This window comes from Anolis sagrei, chromosome 1 (assembly GCF_037176765.1).
Source record: "Anolis sagrei isolate rAnoSag1 chromosome 1, rAnoSag1.mat, whole genome shotgun sequence".
Lineage (NCBI taxonomy): Eukaryota > Metazoa > Chordata > Lepidosauria > Squamata > Dactyloidae > Anolis > Anolis sagrei.
In genome coordinates this window covers 276,495,207-276,511,897 of record NC_090021.1, presented here as the reverse complement: position 1 = coordinate 276,511,897, position 16,691 = coordinate 276,495,207, and the positions used below count along the sequence as shown (strand labels likewise).

At 37.8% G+C, this 16,691-nt stretch overlaps 1 protein-coding gene across 12 annotated transcripts in view; it reads right to left on the bottom strand.

Moving 5' to 3' along the window:
- The window catches only part of TSPAN18 (tetraspanin 18), a 205,032-nt gene that overhangs the window by 24,113 nt on the left and 164,228 nt on the right, over nucleotides 1-16,691 (bottom strand). For all 12 annotated transcript variants that reach the window (XM_060764248.2, XM_060764238.2, XM_060764222.2 and 9 more), the window contains 3 exons: nucleotides 7,392-7,482; nucleotides 5,493-5,687; nucleotides 2,351-2,425 (listed from right to left, as the gene is read on the bottom strand). In XM_060764248.2, the coding sequence (XP_060620231.2) occupies nucleotides 2,351-2,425; nucleotides 5,493-5,687; nucleotides 7,392-7,454 (333 nt within the window). In that variant the 5' untranslated portion in view covers nucleotides 7,455-7,482. The remainder of the gene's footprint in view (nucleotides 1-2,350; nucleotides 2,426-5,492; nucleotides 5,688-7,391; nucleotides 7,483-16,691) is intronic.

The following is a 16,691-nucleotide window of genomic DNA, read 5'->3' as shown; positions in this document are numbered from 1 at the left end:
CACTGTAAGACATCCAACTCTCAGCAGAGAAATGGGACACAGGAGTGAAAGTAATACAGGAGACAGCAAGGTAGACTATGAAAGGTCTAAACATGGAGTTTCATCTGCCACAAGAAAACAAGTGAACCAAAATTTTAGGGGTGGATTTTTCTCACTCCCCACTTTATTTATTTATTTATTTATTTATTTATTTATTTAGGGCTTTTATATCCCATCCTATCTCAACCTCCGCAGAGGGACTCAGGACAGTTAGCATGGAGTTCAGTTATAGACACTATGCTGAACATCTAACAAGCAACTTTCTAGACTGCAGTATATATGAATACATATAGTTGAGTTACTATAAGAAAATATGTATCCCTAAAATCTTTTTTCAGCAATTCACACAGTGTTTTTTTTTTTGCCCCAATCTCTGAGAATGGTAAAAAGAACTGAAACACACAGGCATACAGGGGCATTACTCAAAACTATTATTGTTTCAGATTATAATATACATAGACTGAGGGCCCTTCCACACAACCATATAACCCAGAACATCAAGCAGACAAGGCTTTGAACTGGGTTATCTGAGTCCACACTACCATATAATTCAGTTCAATGTGGATTTTATACAGTTGTGTGGAAGGGGCCTGAATGGTCTAAATACAACTGTAATTTTCAATTAGACTTGTGAATTAATGGCATTTACATAAGCATTGACTGAACAAGTTTCTTCTAATTCACTGGGTTTACTCTAGTTAATTTGAACAGTTGGATTTAAGCCACAGTTAAGAATTGTTTGGCTGTCCAGATGCTGATGGAATACAACTTCCATCAGCCCTTGCCAGAATAGCCGATGAGGGTGACTGCTGGAAGGTGGGAGAGCAATAACATTTGGAGAGCCACGTGATTCCAGTGTATGCAGCTCTGCAAAGTTTAGGAAAAGGAAACAGCCAGGTGTTTTTTTTTAAAGAAAAAAAAACAAGATATGTAAGTTAAGTACATCCAGACGTGAAATTATAGCATTTTTGTAGAAAGAATGGCATCATATATTAATTGAGCAGATGTCAGGTGTTGTGATTCAATATTATTTGTCTCATCTCATCCATGCAGTGCCAGTTTTACCTTTGTGCACAGGGCCCTGTTGACCAGGGCAGCCCAACTTCCTGTCAAAAATATGGTTACAGTGGATTTTGCGTATGTGGTGCAATTCTAAATTTGAGGGCATTCTGTTTTGGAGAGATTCCAGGTGTAATTGTACAGTTTATAGTCTATGGGAGTTTGCCACAAAGCAGGCAGTGTAGGCCTACCAGACCTCCCTCTTTCAGGGCCCAAGTCAGGAGCCTCATAACTTCAGTAGCACAGGTTCTCGTTTGTTCTAAATCCGACACTGTCTCCATGCCACCCACAAACCTATTCCAGAGTGTTTACTTGTCCTCTAAGTGCCCCTGGTGGTGCAATGGGTTAAACCCTTGTGCCAGCAGGACTGCTGACCAAATGGTTGGTGGTTCAAATCCAGAGAGTAGGGTGGACTCCCATCTGTCAGCTCCAGTGTCTCATGTGGGGACATCCTCTAACAGGATGGTAAAACTTTTGGTGTCCCCTGGGCAATGTCCTTGCAGATGGTCAATTCTCTCACATCAGAAGTGACTTGCAGTTTCTCAAGTCACTCTTGACACACAAAAAATCGTCTCCTCCAGGATAGGTTTTGAGGACACCTCCCTCGAAATCCATCATTGCTCCATCAGTGAAGCAGCTGCTGGATTCTGCCCAGCAATTTTTCAGTTTTAACCAGTATAAGTCATAGCTCTGTTCTTCAGTCCAGAGGATACTACACAGGTAAGTACAGACAGACCATGTCAACTGCACGATTCCTTAGCACTGGCATTGGGAAGAAATAGACATACCAAACTATTTTACATCTTTTTGGACTGAGGGCTTTGGATTTGATTAATTATGTCCCTAAACCCTAAAACCACATATGATTCTATTTTAATGAGTTCTTTGGAAAATAAAGTACATGCCTCTTAACTCCAAGGATCTTTGAGAAGCATGCTTCTCTCTTCTGCCCATAAACCATCTATTTGACAGAAGCTGGGCTGGGATTTTTACATTTAATTTGTGCCTGCAAATTATTCAGACTAAGAGTAATAATTGTGGCATCAACAGAATCCTAAAACAAATGACTGAACAACAGCACAGGCTTGGGAAAAATGCTTACAAAGACTACAAATTCTGGGACTCAGTCATCACGCTAGCTGAATAATGAGGGGAGATGTAATCCAAAGTTATTTTCCAGTCTCTGCACAAGCACAAAATGGAAGGCCAGAATGTGTAGGATCTTAGAAAGTTTTCCGCTTACAATACTTACATTTTCTCTAAAGATAAATGCCAGGATTGCAGCTGAGAGTTCGGCTAGGAAGATTAGCAAAATAAACATGAAGAACTGAAAGAGAGAGAAGGGGAGAGAAAGATAAATCATCATGTAAACAACAGCAATTACAATCTCTGATATAGAATCTTTCAAACTCACCAAAATGATAAAACAAGATGAATTAGGCAAGTTTTGTCATTGCTCATAAGAAACTCTAGCTACTGGGTTTCCTTCCTAGGCAGTTCCCAAGTTACGAACAAGATAGGTTCTGTAGGTTTGTTCTTAAGCTGAATGTGTAAGTTGGAACAGGTACAATTTTTTAGGCATAATTCCAATTTGTTTTGCTGTTTGTGCCCCTGTTCAAAAAATTTCACCTCACTTTCTGGATTTTGTGATAATTGGATTTTGAAACATTTGTCTTGTTGTGGAAACAACAATTGGCAAGAAAGCTTCAGTGGAGACACCTTTTCCCCATGATAACTCTTTCAGGAGTAAATTTCCCCCCTATAGATATATTTTTCTCACTTCCCATTGCCTCACCCTCGTTCTTAACAACGAGTTCTTAACTACGGGTGTTTAAAACTCAGGGACTTCCTGTAAACAGGTTGGGCATTCCTTCTCCAGAATTCTAAAACAAAATAAACCAGAATTGTCCATTTGAATGGCTGAGAAAGTAACATGTTTGCTTACTAATGGTAAAATGTACACATTATTTTCACGTACAAAATTAGTACAAAGTATTGTATAATATTACCTTCTGGCTATGTGTAGATGTGTATATGAAGCATAAGGGAATTCTGTGTTTGGATGAATCCAATATACAAGACATCTAATCATGTACATTTATGCAAATATTTAAAAATATGAAAGGATATGAAATGAAAAAAATCTGGTCCCAAACTCAACCTGTACTTCATAATAAGATACAGTGTGATATATGTTTGCTTGTGGTCACATGCTACCTAGCTACTGTAATTGATTGATACATGTAAATCTGTCCTTTTTGAATTTTGCTATGATAGCCCCAAATTTCCCAAATCCACTGAGAAATGGAAGATTGTAAAAACTAAAGGTTTACTTTATGAGCCATTCAGTCTGATGATCACATGGAACATATGCTACTTCTTTCCTACTGTGTGTGACTAGAAGCTCTACTGGAAGCCCTATGACAACACTTACTGGTACAACTAACAGACTGCTCTGCTGTTCTTCACTGTATGGAGCAATTTAGAAATTTTATGCAAATATCAACAGCACAGATGCAATTCATACATACACAAAGAAAACATAGAGTGACACTTAAGAACAGGAGTAAAAAACATTTCTTCCAATTCAAGGTAGCTACCTCAAATCTATCACTAGCTCCCGGGAATGAACAGACTGCCTAGTAATTTTATTTGACCTCTGCACATATTTATTTTCTGGTGGGGGCACATAGGACCTATTTAATCATATATTGTTAAGTATCAACATCCCATTTATTTGTTATTTAACAATGTAAATCACCTACATTATAACTCCTCACCCACCTTTGTAATTTCTGGAAACAAGTTTGCTATGGAATAAATTTTATTGAAGATCTAGGAAAACTGGGTTAGATTATTTCATAGACTAGCCTAATAAATTTCCAAGAAATTTCCGAGAACTTCAAAGTGTATGCAAGTTTAAGTCCAACAGCTAGAATAGCTTTAGGGGCTGAGAGGCTCGACATAACTTGATGCAACATATCAGATGCAGTAGCAACATTCTTATAAAAAATATAACATGAAAAAGTAATCTCTGTTCAGAAAGATGCTCATGTTCAGAACTTTCCTGGGGATGCGTGTTTCTCTCTTGTTTCTCCTCCATGCCTTACACTTGCCTCAAGTTTATACTTGAGCTAAAAGCTTCAGGCATTCATTATGTATCATTTTGAAATCTCTTTCACGAAGCTGCCAGCTCATCTATTTTTCAAAACTTTGTAGGGGGGCTTGGATTTTAATCAGTACATGAAAATAACACCTTTTCTTTACCCCGGCTTCAGATAAGAGCCAGTCATTCCATCTCAGCTCGTTGAATACAATGGAAAATCTTCCAAGGGCAATATTTCCATGACCAAGTATTATTTTGCATAGGCAGGGTTTTTTTTTGGGGGGGGGGGGGGTTGCTTTAACCCCCTTTCTGGAAATCCTTGTGGGTGGCCCTCCATCCATCTCTCTCTCCTCCCACAAACATTTCATTTTCAGCCGTCATTTGTCCCATCACTTTGTTCTAATACTACAGTCTCATTCATGCTGGCAGAAGAGCAACTCCTACTGCACTAAATGGGGCATATTTCTGAGTAGCTCTGCTTAGCCTTAGACTTGGTGAAGCACTCCTTGGTACAGATATTCTAACAATTATGACTCCTCTTGTTTTGAACATTCTTTCTGTGCTGAAGGATGGGTTAGGACTGAGAGAAAAAGGTGTCCAGAAGTGAGACAGATCTATGTAGGATAAGAAGGATCAATGTCCAACAGAGAAGGGATGGTGAATGAGCACACATACAAGCAAGACAAGTGGACCTTCTTGTTGAAGAACAAAAAAAAAACGCAAGACTCCATTCTTGGATTATGTCTTACAGGATTACTAGTCAGCATGGCCAAGCTGGCTGGGAGTTGTGGTCTAAATAAATAATTATTTTGAGGCAGGAGAAATCACTGCAGTTGTCTCTATCAGTTGGATCTTCTCCCTCTGTGGCAGTGGTTCTCAGTCTGTGGCCTACAACTCCCAGAAATCCCAGTCAGTTTACCAGCTGTTAGGATTTCTGGGAGTTGAAGGTCAAAACATCTGGGGACCCACAGTTTGAGAACCACTGTTTCAAGGTGCTAAAAGAGGGTAGGATGCAGCAGAGTACACATGTAGAGAATCAGCACCCAGTGGGGGGATGAAGGGATGTATTGTCTGTCAGCTGACATCATTATGTATATAGACAGCAAATCTAGATAGGAGGACAGATACTTCACCATTGCCTCATGATGTCTTGCTCTGAGTATTAAAACCACAAAATAAGTACTATGGGCAAAATAATATCCTTTGTGAAAAATGACATTGTTGTCAATCCTAGCCAGATGAGCAGATAAAAAAGAAAACTGTATACAAAAAGGTTAGCCGTACTTACAAAGAGAAGGAGGCATTTGTTCTCACGGATGGCTCCACAGCACCCAAGGAATCCCAGCAGGAAGAGCATCACTCCCATGGCCAGCATGATGTATGCCCCAGTGAAGAGCAGAGGATTAGTAGCCACTATCTCTCGGAATCCAGTGGGATCTACTATGACCCATATTCCAACTCCTAGTAGACATGTACCACCCAGCTGAGAAAAAAGAACGGATTTAGAATCCAGATGTACATCTTGCTAGATTCCTCCAGAGATAAGAGTTTCAGCTAAATGGTCTAACCAAACATATCTAGTGCATTATCAGGACAGCTCTTGAGAGTAGAAATTTACCCTGCTCAATGAGTGCATTTCCCACATTTTTCCCCATGGCTTTCTATTACTGGGGTTATTTATAGCAGAAGGCACCCACTTTTATTACTCTCATGTGTTAGACAGTCTCTTTCCTTGTAAAGCTTATCAAGTGTTCCACAGGTCAAGAAAAGCTGCAGGAATCTAGTGGGGGGGGGGGAGGACGGGACACACATTATTACAGAGAGAGAAATAACTCAGCATCATAGTAATGAAATGCACAGGCCTCATTTTGCAAAGTTTATTTTCCTTTGGGGTTATGAAGAGGAACTTGGAAGAGCTGTTAAGTGCCTCTTAATTTAATAAAGCATTCCTTCCCATCTGCTGTTAAATATGAACACACTACAAAATGCTAACTTTTAAAGAACTAGTCTGCTACATTGAACAGAGAGTACATTCTCACAATAGCCAAAATTCTACTTTATTCCTAATTTTGAGTCATTTGGATATATCTACACATTGTCTTGCCATTCAACAAATCATTTCATAGATATACTCTAGTTGGGACTAACATACAAAATAGGGGTTTTTTTTAGCAGCAACAACAATAGTATCCCCATAGGGAGCTGAACTTCTAATATACTTCATAGGATGGGACTTTGGTACAGGTTGAGCATCCCTTATCTGGAATTCCAAAATCCTACATTGTCCACTAGGGTGGCTTTTTTTAATGGTTCAATGTAGACTATGTTTCATGCACTTTAAAAATGTCATATAAAATACCCCCAGGTTATGTGTATAAGAGTTATATGAAACATGTTTAAATTCCATGTTTAGACTTGGGTCCCATATCCACAACATCTCATTATGTGCATATATGTAAATACAAGTATTTCAGGGGCTCCTTCTTTGGAGGCTTTTAAACAGAGGCTCGATGGCCATCTGTTGGGGGTGTTATGAATGTGATTTCCCTGCTTTGTGGCAGGGGGTTGGGCTGCATGGTCCATGAGGTCTCTTCCAACTCTATGATTCTATATAATCAGGAGGGAAAATCCAAAATCTCAAATAATTCTGGAACTAAGCATTTGATATAATGGATGCTAAACCTATACTCTACTATTGCTGCTCTTGCTATGATGACCATATTAATCATGCTAGTTTTCTGTAACCTAATACTGAGCAATCAGTATGATCTATTTGCAGATTTCGCATTCTTCATACAAGCATTATGGTTGTTGGACTAAAACCTGCTTCCAGCCAAGCAATGATGCAGCAATGTGACATACTGTAAGAAAAATCTATAGACTGCCAATGTATCCTGTGATTGGATAAGTGTCATGGTGGATAGCTAGGTCTAGAGTCACAATCACTCTTGTATCTTGTTAGCTGTTAAAGCAACAATACACCTGTCATCAGCAATACTCAAACTCCATGAACTGTAAATAATAAGAGTATATGATTATTCTGCTGTTGTGTCTGAAATGGAAAGACTCTTTGTTTGTCATTTTACCATGTCTACGCCCCCCCTCCCCCAAATAGGGCCAGTACTGACAAATCTTAAGAGGAGAAATGAAAAATAAATGCTGTGACCAAAAGCCACAGAATACTTACAAATATGAAAAAATTGAAGACAAACATCAGGTACTTCATGCAGCTCAAACAATCCCCTTCCATGGTTAAAGGCTACACAGTCCAATTAATCCTGCAAAACACCAACAGCCCTTTAACACTCCCTTATTTCATCTTTGTAGTCTTCCCATCTTCTCACTTCCAAAACCCTGTGGAATTCATTATACATAAAGAGCAAATTTCCTATCTGAATGAGGTAGAATAACAGAGGTTAATAGGTAGTAATGATCACCTCCAATTCCCATCCTGTTCTCTCGCTGGTGTATCAGGAGTGATATGAAAGGTTAATGAGAAGCAGCTAAATGACTCACCACCTTTGTTCAAAAGATAGGAACCAAAGTGTCACTCCCTTCATGAATTAATACCTTCTTTTCATTTGAAAATTTCTCAGCCATCTCTAAGTATAATACAAAGCAGTATATATAGTAAAAGAAGCAGGAAATGGTCAAATGAGTTATGCTAATTTTGTTTTGCTTGATGTTGAAAATACATGGCCAGGGGTATCAACTGGGGAAGTCTTCCATTACTTTACTATTCTCCTTATGTTTTTTTTTCTCTTGCCACAGCACTGTTGCTTCATAGAAAGAAAAGTGAAGAAATGAGCAAGTCTGTCAAAGAGGTATCCATAATGTTTCCATCCCTAATCCACTTTAAAGTTCAAACAGGTAGATTAACAAGAGAAATTTTTAGCAGGTAGAGCCTATCAATAACATGAATCTTAATGGTGCGAGTGTGTCTGGTGAACCAATATACAGGGAGATTTTGTTCTGTTAATCTCAAATATCTGATAGAAACACAAAGAATTTTTATGATGTATATTTATAGTGCAAAGACTGCCAGGACAGAATGGCAAGTTTGAAAATAAATGGGCAACAGCAAAGGGGAAAGCAATGTAGTAGGCCCTTTACTTTTGCAAGGGTTAGGGGCATTCAACCCCTGCAAAGTGGGAAAAAACTTTTATTTTGTTTACTTGAGGGAACACCTCTCTAGGAATATTGAGGCTCTGCATCTTGACTCTATGCCAAATAGACAATAGAGTCACCCTGGAGGATTTACTGATTCCCATAGAGAGCATATCATGAAATTGCAAATATGGAGGGCTGAATCCAATAGGAATGCACCAGACACATTTTTGTTCTATACACAATGAAGACACCCTGAATAGTTCTTTCAAATACTACATATTTAATGCTCTACTATATACCAACACTTCATGGATAAAAACTGGGACAAGCAACAAAATAGTGTGGTCAACATTGTAAAACTTGTTAATGAGAGAAAATTCACAACTATAACAGGCTGCAACAATGTATATTTGCCTGACCTATTGAAAAAGAAAATACCCATTGGATTAATTGAATACAAACTACTTTTGAACTTCAAAGTCAGTTGGGAGCAGCTAGAATTAAGCTGAGGGCAAAGAGGGAAAATGGAAGAAAGAGAGAGAAACTTGGATATTTTAAAGGCAGCTGAAAACATGGGATGATAAAGTATAAATCGGGACTGCCCTTCCCCAAGTGAGACAGTTGGAGAGCATGCACAGAGAAAAGGTAAAATGTAATTTTTTGATTTTTACATGGAAAAAGTAAGCTACAGAATCCACAATGAGGAATCATTCTCACATACCCCTCTTTTCAATCTATATAGGGTCATTAAAAACAATCACAGATATATGTAGTATTTCAAATTCATTCCTTTCATCAATGTATGTTAAATTCATCCCTCACATCTGTTTCCCTAAGTAGCCCTTATAGCCACCATGTAAGCTAAGCCAGTATTGTATCACTTTATTACAGATCAAGAGATATTAGTTCCCTTGAGGGCAGTCACTGAGCATGCATTTGAACTGATATTTGAACAAAGGACTCCAAAATGCCTTCTCATAACTCCCAGCCCTCTCAGTCCTTTTTAACATACCACATTAGCTTTCTGGATGTGACATATGAGCAAAAATGAACAGCATATGATGTGAGGTATTAATAAATTGTTGTATCAGTAACAAAATGCTTTAAGACTAAAATGAAATATTCCACTGAGATATAATTCCATTCAGACAAATATGTATCCTCATTGGGGTTATTATGAAGTGAATTCTATTTGTGGATGCAGCCAAAGGAAATTTATTGAATCAATGTTTGAATGATGAATCAATTCTTACATGATTCATTCCAGTTGCAACTATGAATAGGATGCAGGCCAAAGTATGGGTATTAATCACATTTGTGGCAAGGAGATGTTTACTTCATGTTATCGAGCCACTCTAACTGCCTCCCCCACGAAATATTTATAATTGATCAAGAGGCTGCAAGGAAACGTATGATTTTTTTTCTTTCTATTTAAAACCTTTTCCAGAGGTCTGGAGTTGGGAAGTTTGAAAGCTTTAGAGGATCAGAAGCGGACCTAGCAGCAGCTGTATCCTACAAACTCTATCAATTCTAAACCCTTTAATAAATTGTATCAATTCTGTATAACTTGTATCTTTTATATACTGTGTACTGTATCAATTCCTTATATAAGAATGTATAAAGTATCTTCTAAATATCTGTATCAAAATGTAACTTGAAGACAGCCACCTCATCCTGACCCAGTCTGCATAATCCATTAGGAAGGGGACCGTGGCAAAGATCTCCCTAGCTATTTCCCAAGCCTGATAATTAACAGGCCCATTGTGTAGATATGTAGATAGATGATCCTCTTTCTAACAGCAAAAGCTCAGGATGTTTGTCCATGCTTGTCTTGAGGCTGAGAGTCTGCCACTCCCATGGAAGAGGGGGCTTAAGAGACGTGCATTTATTAACTTTCTATACTGGCAGCCAAATCCTTGATTATCTGAGATTAGCAACTTTGCCTTTTGAGTTTTACACTTTTTGCCTCATATGGAATTGAACACTTGAGTTCATCAAAAACTTATTAGCGTATCCACATCATTGTTTCCTCTTGGACTGTGCCCTCCAAGGGGGTATCTTTACAGCTTATTGGTTCCTTGTACACACCAAACTCCAGCCAACATCCTTCCCACCACAGGAAACCCCATTTAAAGCCTGTGATGTCAAAGGAATCCCCAGCCTCCATTCCAGCCAATCAGGGAAGGGAGCAGGAAGTCTGAATAGCTGTCACAACTGTATAAGATGTCATGCATTTCTCTGTATCTTTATGCTTGTACCTTTTGAAGCAAATTGCTTGCACTGGCATCGTTTTTTTTGCTGAATCATATTAAACCTCCGTGGCTTATCTTCAATCTAGTGAGTGTGTTTCTCTGTCCTGGCTGATCTGGTTTAGTGTATGCTCACCGGGCACAGACACTTTAACTGCAGTCCTAGCTAAAATCACTACATTTATAATGTGATGTGAGAAAAGAAGTAGGGTATTTATTACAATTATGTAATTGTAATAAATACCCAAGAGAAGGTCCAAAACCATACAGACCCAGCAGCTTTTTCAAATATTAAACTTTAATCTATCTTGGAAGTCCTTTAGCTATTCATTTGTTATGACTTGTGTACCACGAGGCTGGATGGTCTTTGTATACTTTGTTATTCCCTAGGAGTGTTTGTATTGTATATTTTAGTTGCAAGGTTGCTATTTGGAATTGTATGGTTTTATTTTATTGTTGACTTTTTATTTTATTAGAAAGCAGAGGGGTTAGGCTATAAAGCAAAGCAAAGAAGTTGTGTTTCTGTACCCTTATATAGCTTTGGAAAGCATATCCACAGCTTAAAGACTGCATACCTTGTAACGGTAACATTCTTCATTCAGTTACATGCTCTGTTAGAAAAATGCATTTGATTCTGTTAGCAGCAAGGACAAAAATTATCTTATGGCATTGCATAGCATTTTTCACAGGCCATGAAATAAATCCTTCCTCTTCAGTCTTCTGTTGTTTTTTCAGATCCAAAGAATGTGGAGCTGCTGTACATCAGGCTCCATAGTTCTTCCTGGGGTGACCATGGCAACTAATCTGCTTTAGTTATGCTCCTTGATGAACCCTTTAGCAAGCAGAAGGTCTCCTGGAGAGGGAAGAGGCATAGCGGATGTAGGTAGAGGGAGCCTCAGGTAAACAGCACAGCTCCACAGAGTATTTGCCTCGCTGAGCAGCATCTAACAGCTCTACAAATAAGATCTGGCTCTTTTGTGCATTTTATGCATGGCATTGTGTTTCTCTTGCCTATGTAGAACACAGCTGTTCAATGGTATCAGTACACCTTTTATCTCCAAAGAATGACTTTGCTAGCAGGGAAAGTGGCAGAGAGACTCAAGTGCTGTGCGATTTTAAAGCACTTTTGGGTAGTCTCAGCATCTTGCAGGGAGATGGTGGGAAGAAAGAGCTGCTCTTTCTTCCCATCACAACAGGATTTTCATCCTATGGTCACAGAGGAGCCTTACGGAAATCCTGCCTAAGTGGCTGTGAAAAGCAAATAAATAAAACTCTCCACCCCCATTTGAAAGGTTGTTTCCCATTCCAGAGAGATTTCTCTTCCATGTGCGAAGTTTATAGGGAAAAGGAAGGATTTAGGGACACAGATGTTTTTATATATTTCTACACTCACTAGTTTCATCAGCATGATTTGAATACTTAGTGGAATAGCCTTTGGAAAGAAGAAAAACACTTGAAGAAAGAAGCAGGAAGTGTTTTCAAGAATAATAACAGGACAGTGGGGGAAGGAAGTTTGATACTTTGGACAAGTTAAAAGTGATACCCTTTTCTAACTGGATAGTGGATATTTTAAATAGGCCTGGGTAACAACAGAAAAATTTGTTTCTAAAATCGATTCGTTTTTTGGGGTTTTTTGCGTTTCGTTATTTAAAATAATTACAAAAATTTTCTTTTAAAAAAGTTCGATATTTACGAAATTTCGTAAATGTGAAAAAGTTACAAAACATTAACGAATCGATTTCCGAAACAATAACGAATCGATTCGTTAATGGCGGACGCGACCGCGAAATACGCTAAAAAACCTCCAAAAACTTCTGAAGCTTCCCTCTCCCTCTGTTGTTGACTGTTGGTGTGATATTATAATTTTTTTTCACTAATTAAACAAAAAACAACCATAAAACTTGCCCCAGACATGCGGAAATAATAACGAAACGACCTCAAAACAATAACGAAACGAATACAATAACGAAATACGAAGCATTTACAAAACTATTTAAAAATTCGTTTTTTAAAAAAATTGTTCCAGAATGGTTTGTTATTGTTTTGTAATTGGAAAAATTAACGAATTATTAACGAATTACGAATTAACGAAACGAAACCGCCCAGCCCTAATTTTAAATAGAAAATACTATGTTTAATATTAGTATTAAATGTACAGAATGGATTACCTCCTCTAAAACCAAACTTGTTGCAGTGTTTACACTTCACCTATAAAGACTTAATTGATTGCATCTATGATGAATTCCAAAATATTTCTTTTTTAAAAAAAATATAATCTTTATTCAGTTTTTCAGTTACATTTAAGATATAAGTTGGTAGCCGAGGATATCAGAGAGAGGTAAAGTGTGTGTGTATATCAAGTTCCCGAAACGTGAAGAGATATAGTGCATAAGATAGGACAGACGAAAGAAAAAGAAAGAGAGAAAAAAAGAAAAAGAAAGGAATATATATATATATATATATATATGTATATGTATATGTATATGTATATGTATATGTATATGTATATGTATATATGATTTATAGCCCAAAGCCAATTTTAAAAATAAGAAGATTTGAATAAAAGTAGATTCTTGCTTTCGACTTCCCTGGGGTTTTCATCAGGTCTTCTCTATCATTCTTCTAACCTCCTTCTCCTCATCTTCCCCTTCCTCTCTCCTCGTGTTCTTTCTTTTCCTCTTCCTTCTCTCCAACTCTTCCTCGATTATGTCAGGATCTTTTTGTTTCTTTGCTTAAAGTATTCCATCACTTTTTCCCAGTTTGTTTCTTTCATCTTTATTCCTTTACTTCTTGTTATTAAAAAAGTGAGCCAGTCTGTATTTCTTACTTCCAAAATTTTTGTCAATCTCTCATTTTCATCTGGAATGTCTTCTTGCTTCCATCTTCTAGCATAAGTTATCCTTGCTGCCGTTGTCATCAGAAACAGGATCTTATCTGTATTCTTTTCTATTTTCAATTTGTGCATCCCTAGGAGAAATAATTCTGCCTTCCATGGTATTTTGATTTTTAACATTTCTTGTAATTCTTTCTGGACCTCTCTCCAATATTTTTTTGCCTTTTTACACGTCCACCAAATGTGGAAGTATGAGCCTTCCTTTTCTTTACATTTCCAGCACCTTGTGCTGGTGCTACTATTGCTCGTCCCTAATTTTTTTGGTGTCATGTACCAACGATGCGCCGTCTTAAGCCAGTTTTCCTTCAAATCAGTGGCATAACAATATTTTAGCTTTTCTCTCCAAATTTTTTCCCATTCCTCTTGCTTTATATTTCTTCTAATGTTTTCGTTCCACCTCTTTTTGTAATTTTTTTCTCCTTTATCTTCCATTTTCCATTCTAGCAGCTTTTTATATATCTTCGTTATTAAGTTCCTTTTTGACTCCATTATATTATCCCAAAATTTTTTATCCTGATTGAAACCTATCTTCTTGTCATTCTTACACTTTTCTTTTATCGTCCAATATTCTAACCATGACACCTTCTGCTCCACTGTATTTAATTCTTCTTGTGATTTTAGAATCGCCTCTCCTCTTTCGATTTTTAACAGGTCTTTATATTTTAACCAGTCATGCCAGCCTGTGCATTGTCTTTGTCCCGCTTCTAAAGGGGATACCCACATCAGAGTTTTGTTGTATAATTTCTTTTTATACTTTCCCCATATATTTAGGACTGTTGACTATAATAACTGGGCAGATGGCAATACGATCAATCCCACCATCTGACACCAATTATAATATCTTCTTTATGGCCAAACAATATAACTGGACAGGGGGCAAACAGATCCCACCAACTGTCCCTCCTTTAATAAAGGATTCACTGGCACCTAAAGAACGTTTGTGGGGATGTCTCTCTATTTAAAACTTTCGCTGCCACCATACACTAAATGAACAGGAACCCTCTAGCTATTTAAAATGTTAAACGGCTTTTCAGACCACCAATGTACTGTGTCTTTTAAAAGGGCTTCTCTGAAGGAAAACAGATGAGGTTGAATTAAAAGGAAAAGGGACTAACTCCACAAATGTACACTTGACTCAGGCTTAAATTTCAAAAATAACAAGGAAAGTTTATTGAATAAAGATACAGAATGAAGTGAATGCAGTTGAATAAGCTTGGCTGTTACAGATGAAATGTTTTAGTTCTTATAAGCGTAATGGTTGCATGAAAATGGTTCTTTTCTTGGTTACAAATATAAATCCCAGCTATTCCTTCTCTAAATAGCTGTACCAAGTTTGTCACAGCTCACTTGGCTGGCAAACTTCAGGCAAACTGCCTATACTAATCACGAACTCCTAAAACTGCAACCCTGCTCTAACTCTAACATCAACCAACTCAACTGACTAAAAACAGCTTCTTTCTTTCCCTCCAAACAATCCAACTCCGCCCCCCTTTAACAAACCAATCCTGGCTGCTCCAAGGCTGGCTCAGGCCTAGGCCACTCCCCCTCTCTGAACTGGAGTTTTCCCTAAACTAAGATGGCTCCTGCTGCCCTCTGCCAGGCCTTCTAAGCTGAAACTACCTAGCCTGTCTCTCCTAGGCCCTGCCACCTGGGCTGGCAAGGTAAGGGATCTTCACATTCCCTCCCCACCTCAAGATGGTTTGCGGAGTGAAAAGGTTTGCAGACCTTTTCCGAAGCAAAGCCTAACAATATCCTAGGCCTAACTAACCCCTCTAACTAATCTATCTATCTAACCCATCTATCTATATACATACTCACATTTAAATACATTTTGCAATACTCACATCTGCAATAAACACATTTGCAATAAATACATTTTGCAATTCAATGTATACCATATAAAATCAATGCATTATACACAATAAATACCTTCCTGTAGGGGAAAAAAACATGTTAAATACATTACAACAATGCATATAAACAATCCAACATAACAAATACAATACCTTTTTCATGGAATGCCTCCTGACATTCCATGTACATATCATCTCAATACTCTAATATACATATATTAATCTTTTAATGCCATCACTACTATTATCTATATACATCAATAATCTAATATCATCAAGAATCCTATACTTACGAACAAGTTTAAATAATCTGGAGAGATTTAAGTCTCTGTATCTAAACAAGAATTATTTCATTAATAAGAGACTTTCTGTTCTCTATAAGGTTATAACACAGTATAAGGAATTTCTCTTCTATTTTTTAATAAACAGTCTATTCAAACATCTCTATATTTACATCGTGACTTTCTAAATACTATTTGTCTATTAGCAAAACCTACACATCTAACACACCTCAATATATTACAATTTCTACATCATACCTATTGTATGAAACATATACAGTTCACCATTGTAATAACCCCATATACTTTGTAAGAATGCAATTGACCAGATTAACCAATTCTTAAACAATACACTATCCTATACCTTTCTACAATAATACCTTCCTTCAGCAATGTGTTATTTGGTCTGGCCCTTGTAGATAATAAAGTTGTTTGTTCCTTTTTCCCTTCCAATTCCAATTCTCCTTCCCCTACTACTCAGTCTCAAATTACAACCGGCCAGTCCACATTTTACAGTATTACAATCTTTTGAAGTCTTTGACCCTATTACATAAGGTCCCTCCCAAGAAACCTCCAGTTTCTTCTTAGATCTTGGTTCTAAAACCAGGACCTTATCTCCCACATCAAAACATCAGTGTCTTGTGTGAAGATCCGCTTGCTCTTTCCACTTCAGCTGGGCAGTTGACAAACTCCCGGCTGCGCAGTCTCTCATGGTTGTTACATGTCCTCGTAAGTCCTCGATGTAGCTGTTGATATCACTCTCTGGAATGTCCTCTGCTCCTGTCCATGCTTCCTTCAAAATGTCCATAGGTCCTCTTGGTGTTCTCCCATATAACAGTTCAAATGGGCTGAACTTGGTGCTGGCTTGTGGAACCTCCCGATAAGCAAACAAGAAGTGTTGAAGTTTCTTGTCCCAATCATTAGGGTTCTTGTGGACGTACGCCTTCAGCATGTGGTTGAGGGTACCGTTGAATCTCTCCATCAAGCCGTTGGTTTGAGGATGGTATGGAGTAGAAGTAAGATGCTTTATCTTGCAGGTCCGGAACAGTTCTTGCATCATCTGCGACATGAATGTAGCTCCAAGATCTGTAATGATAGATC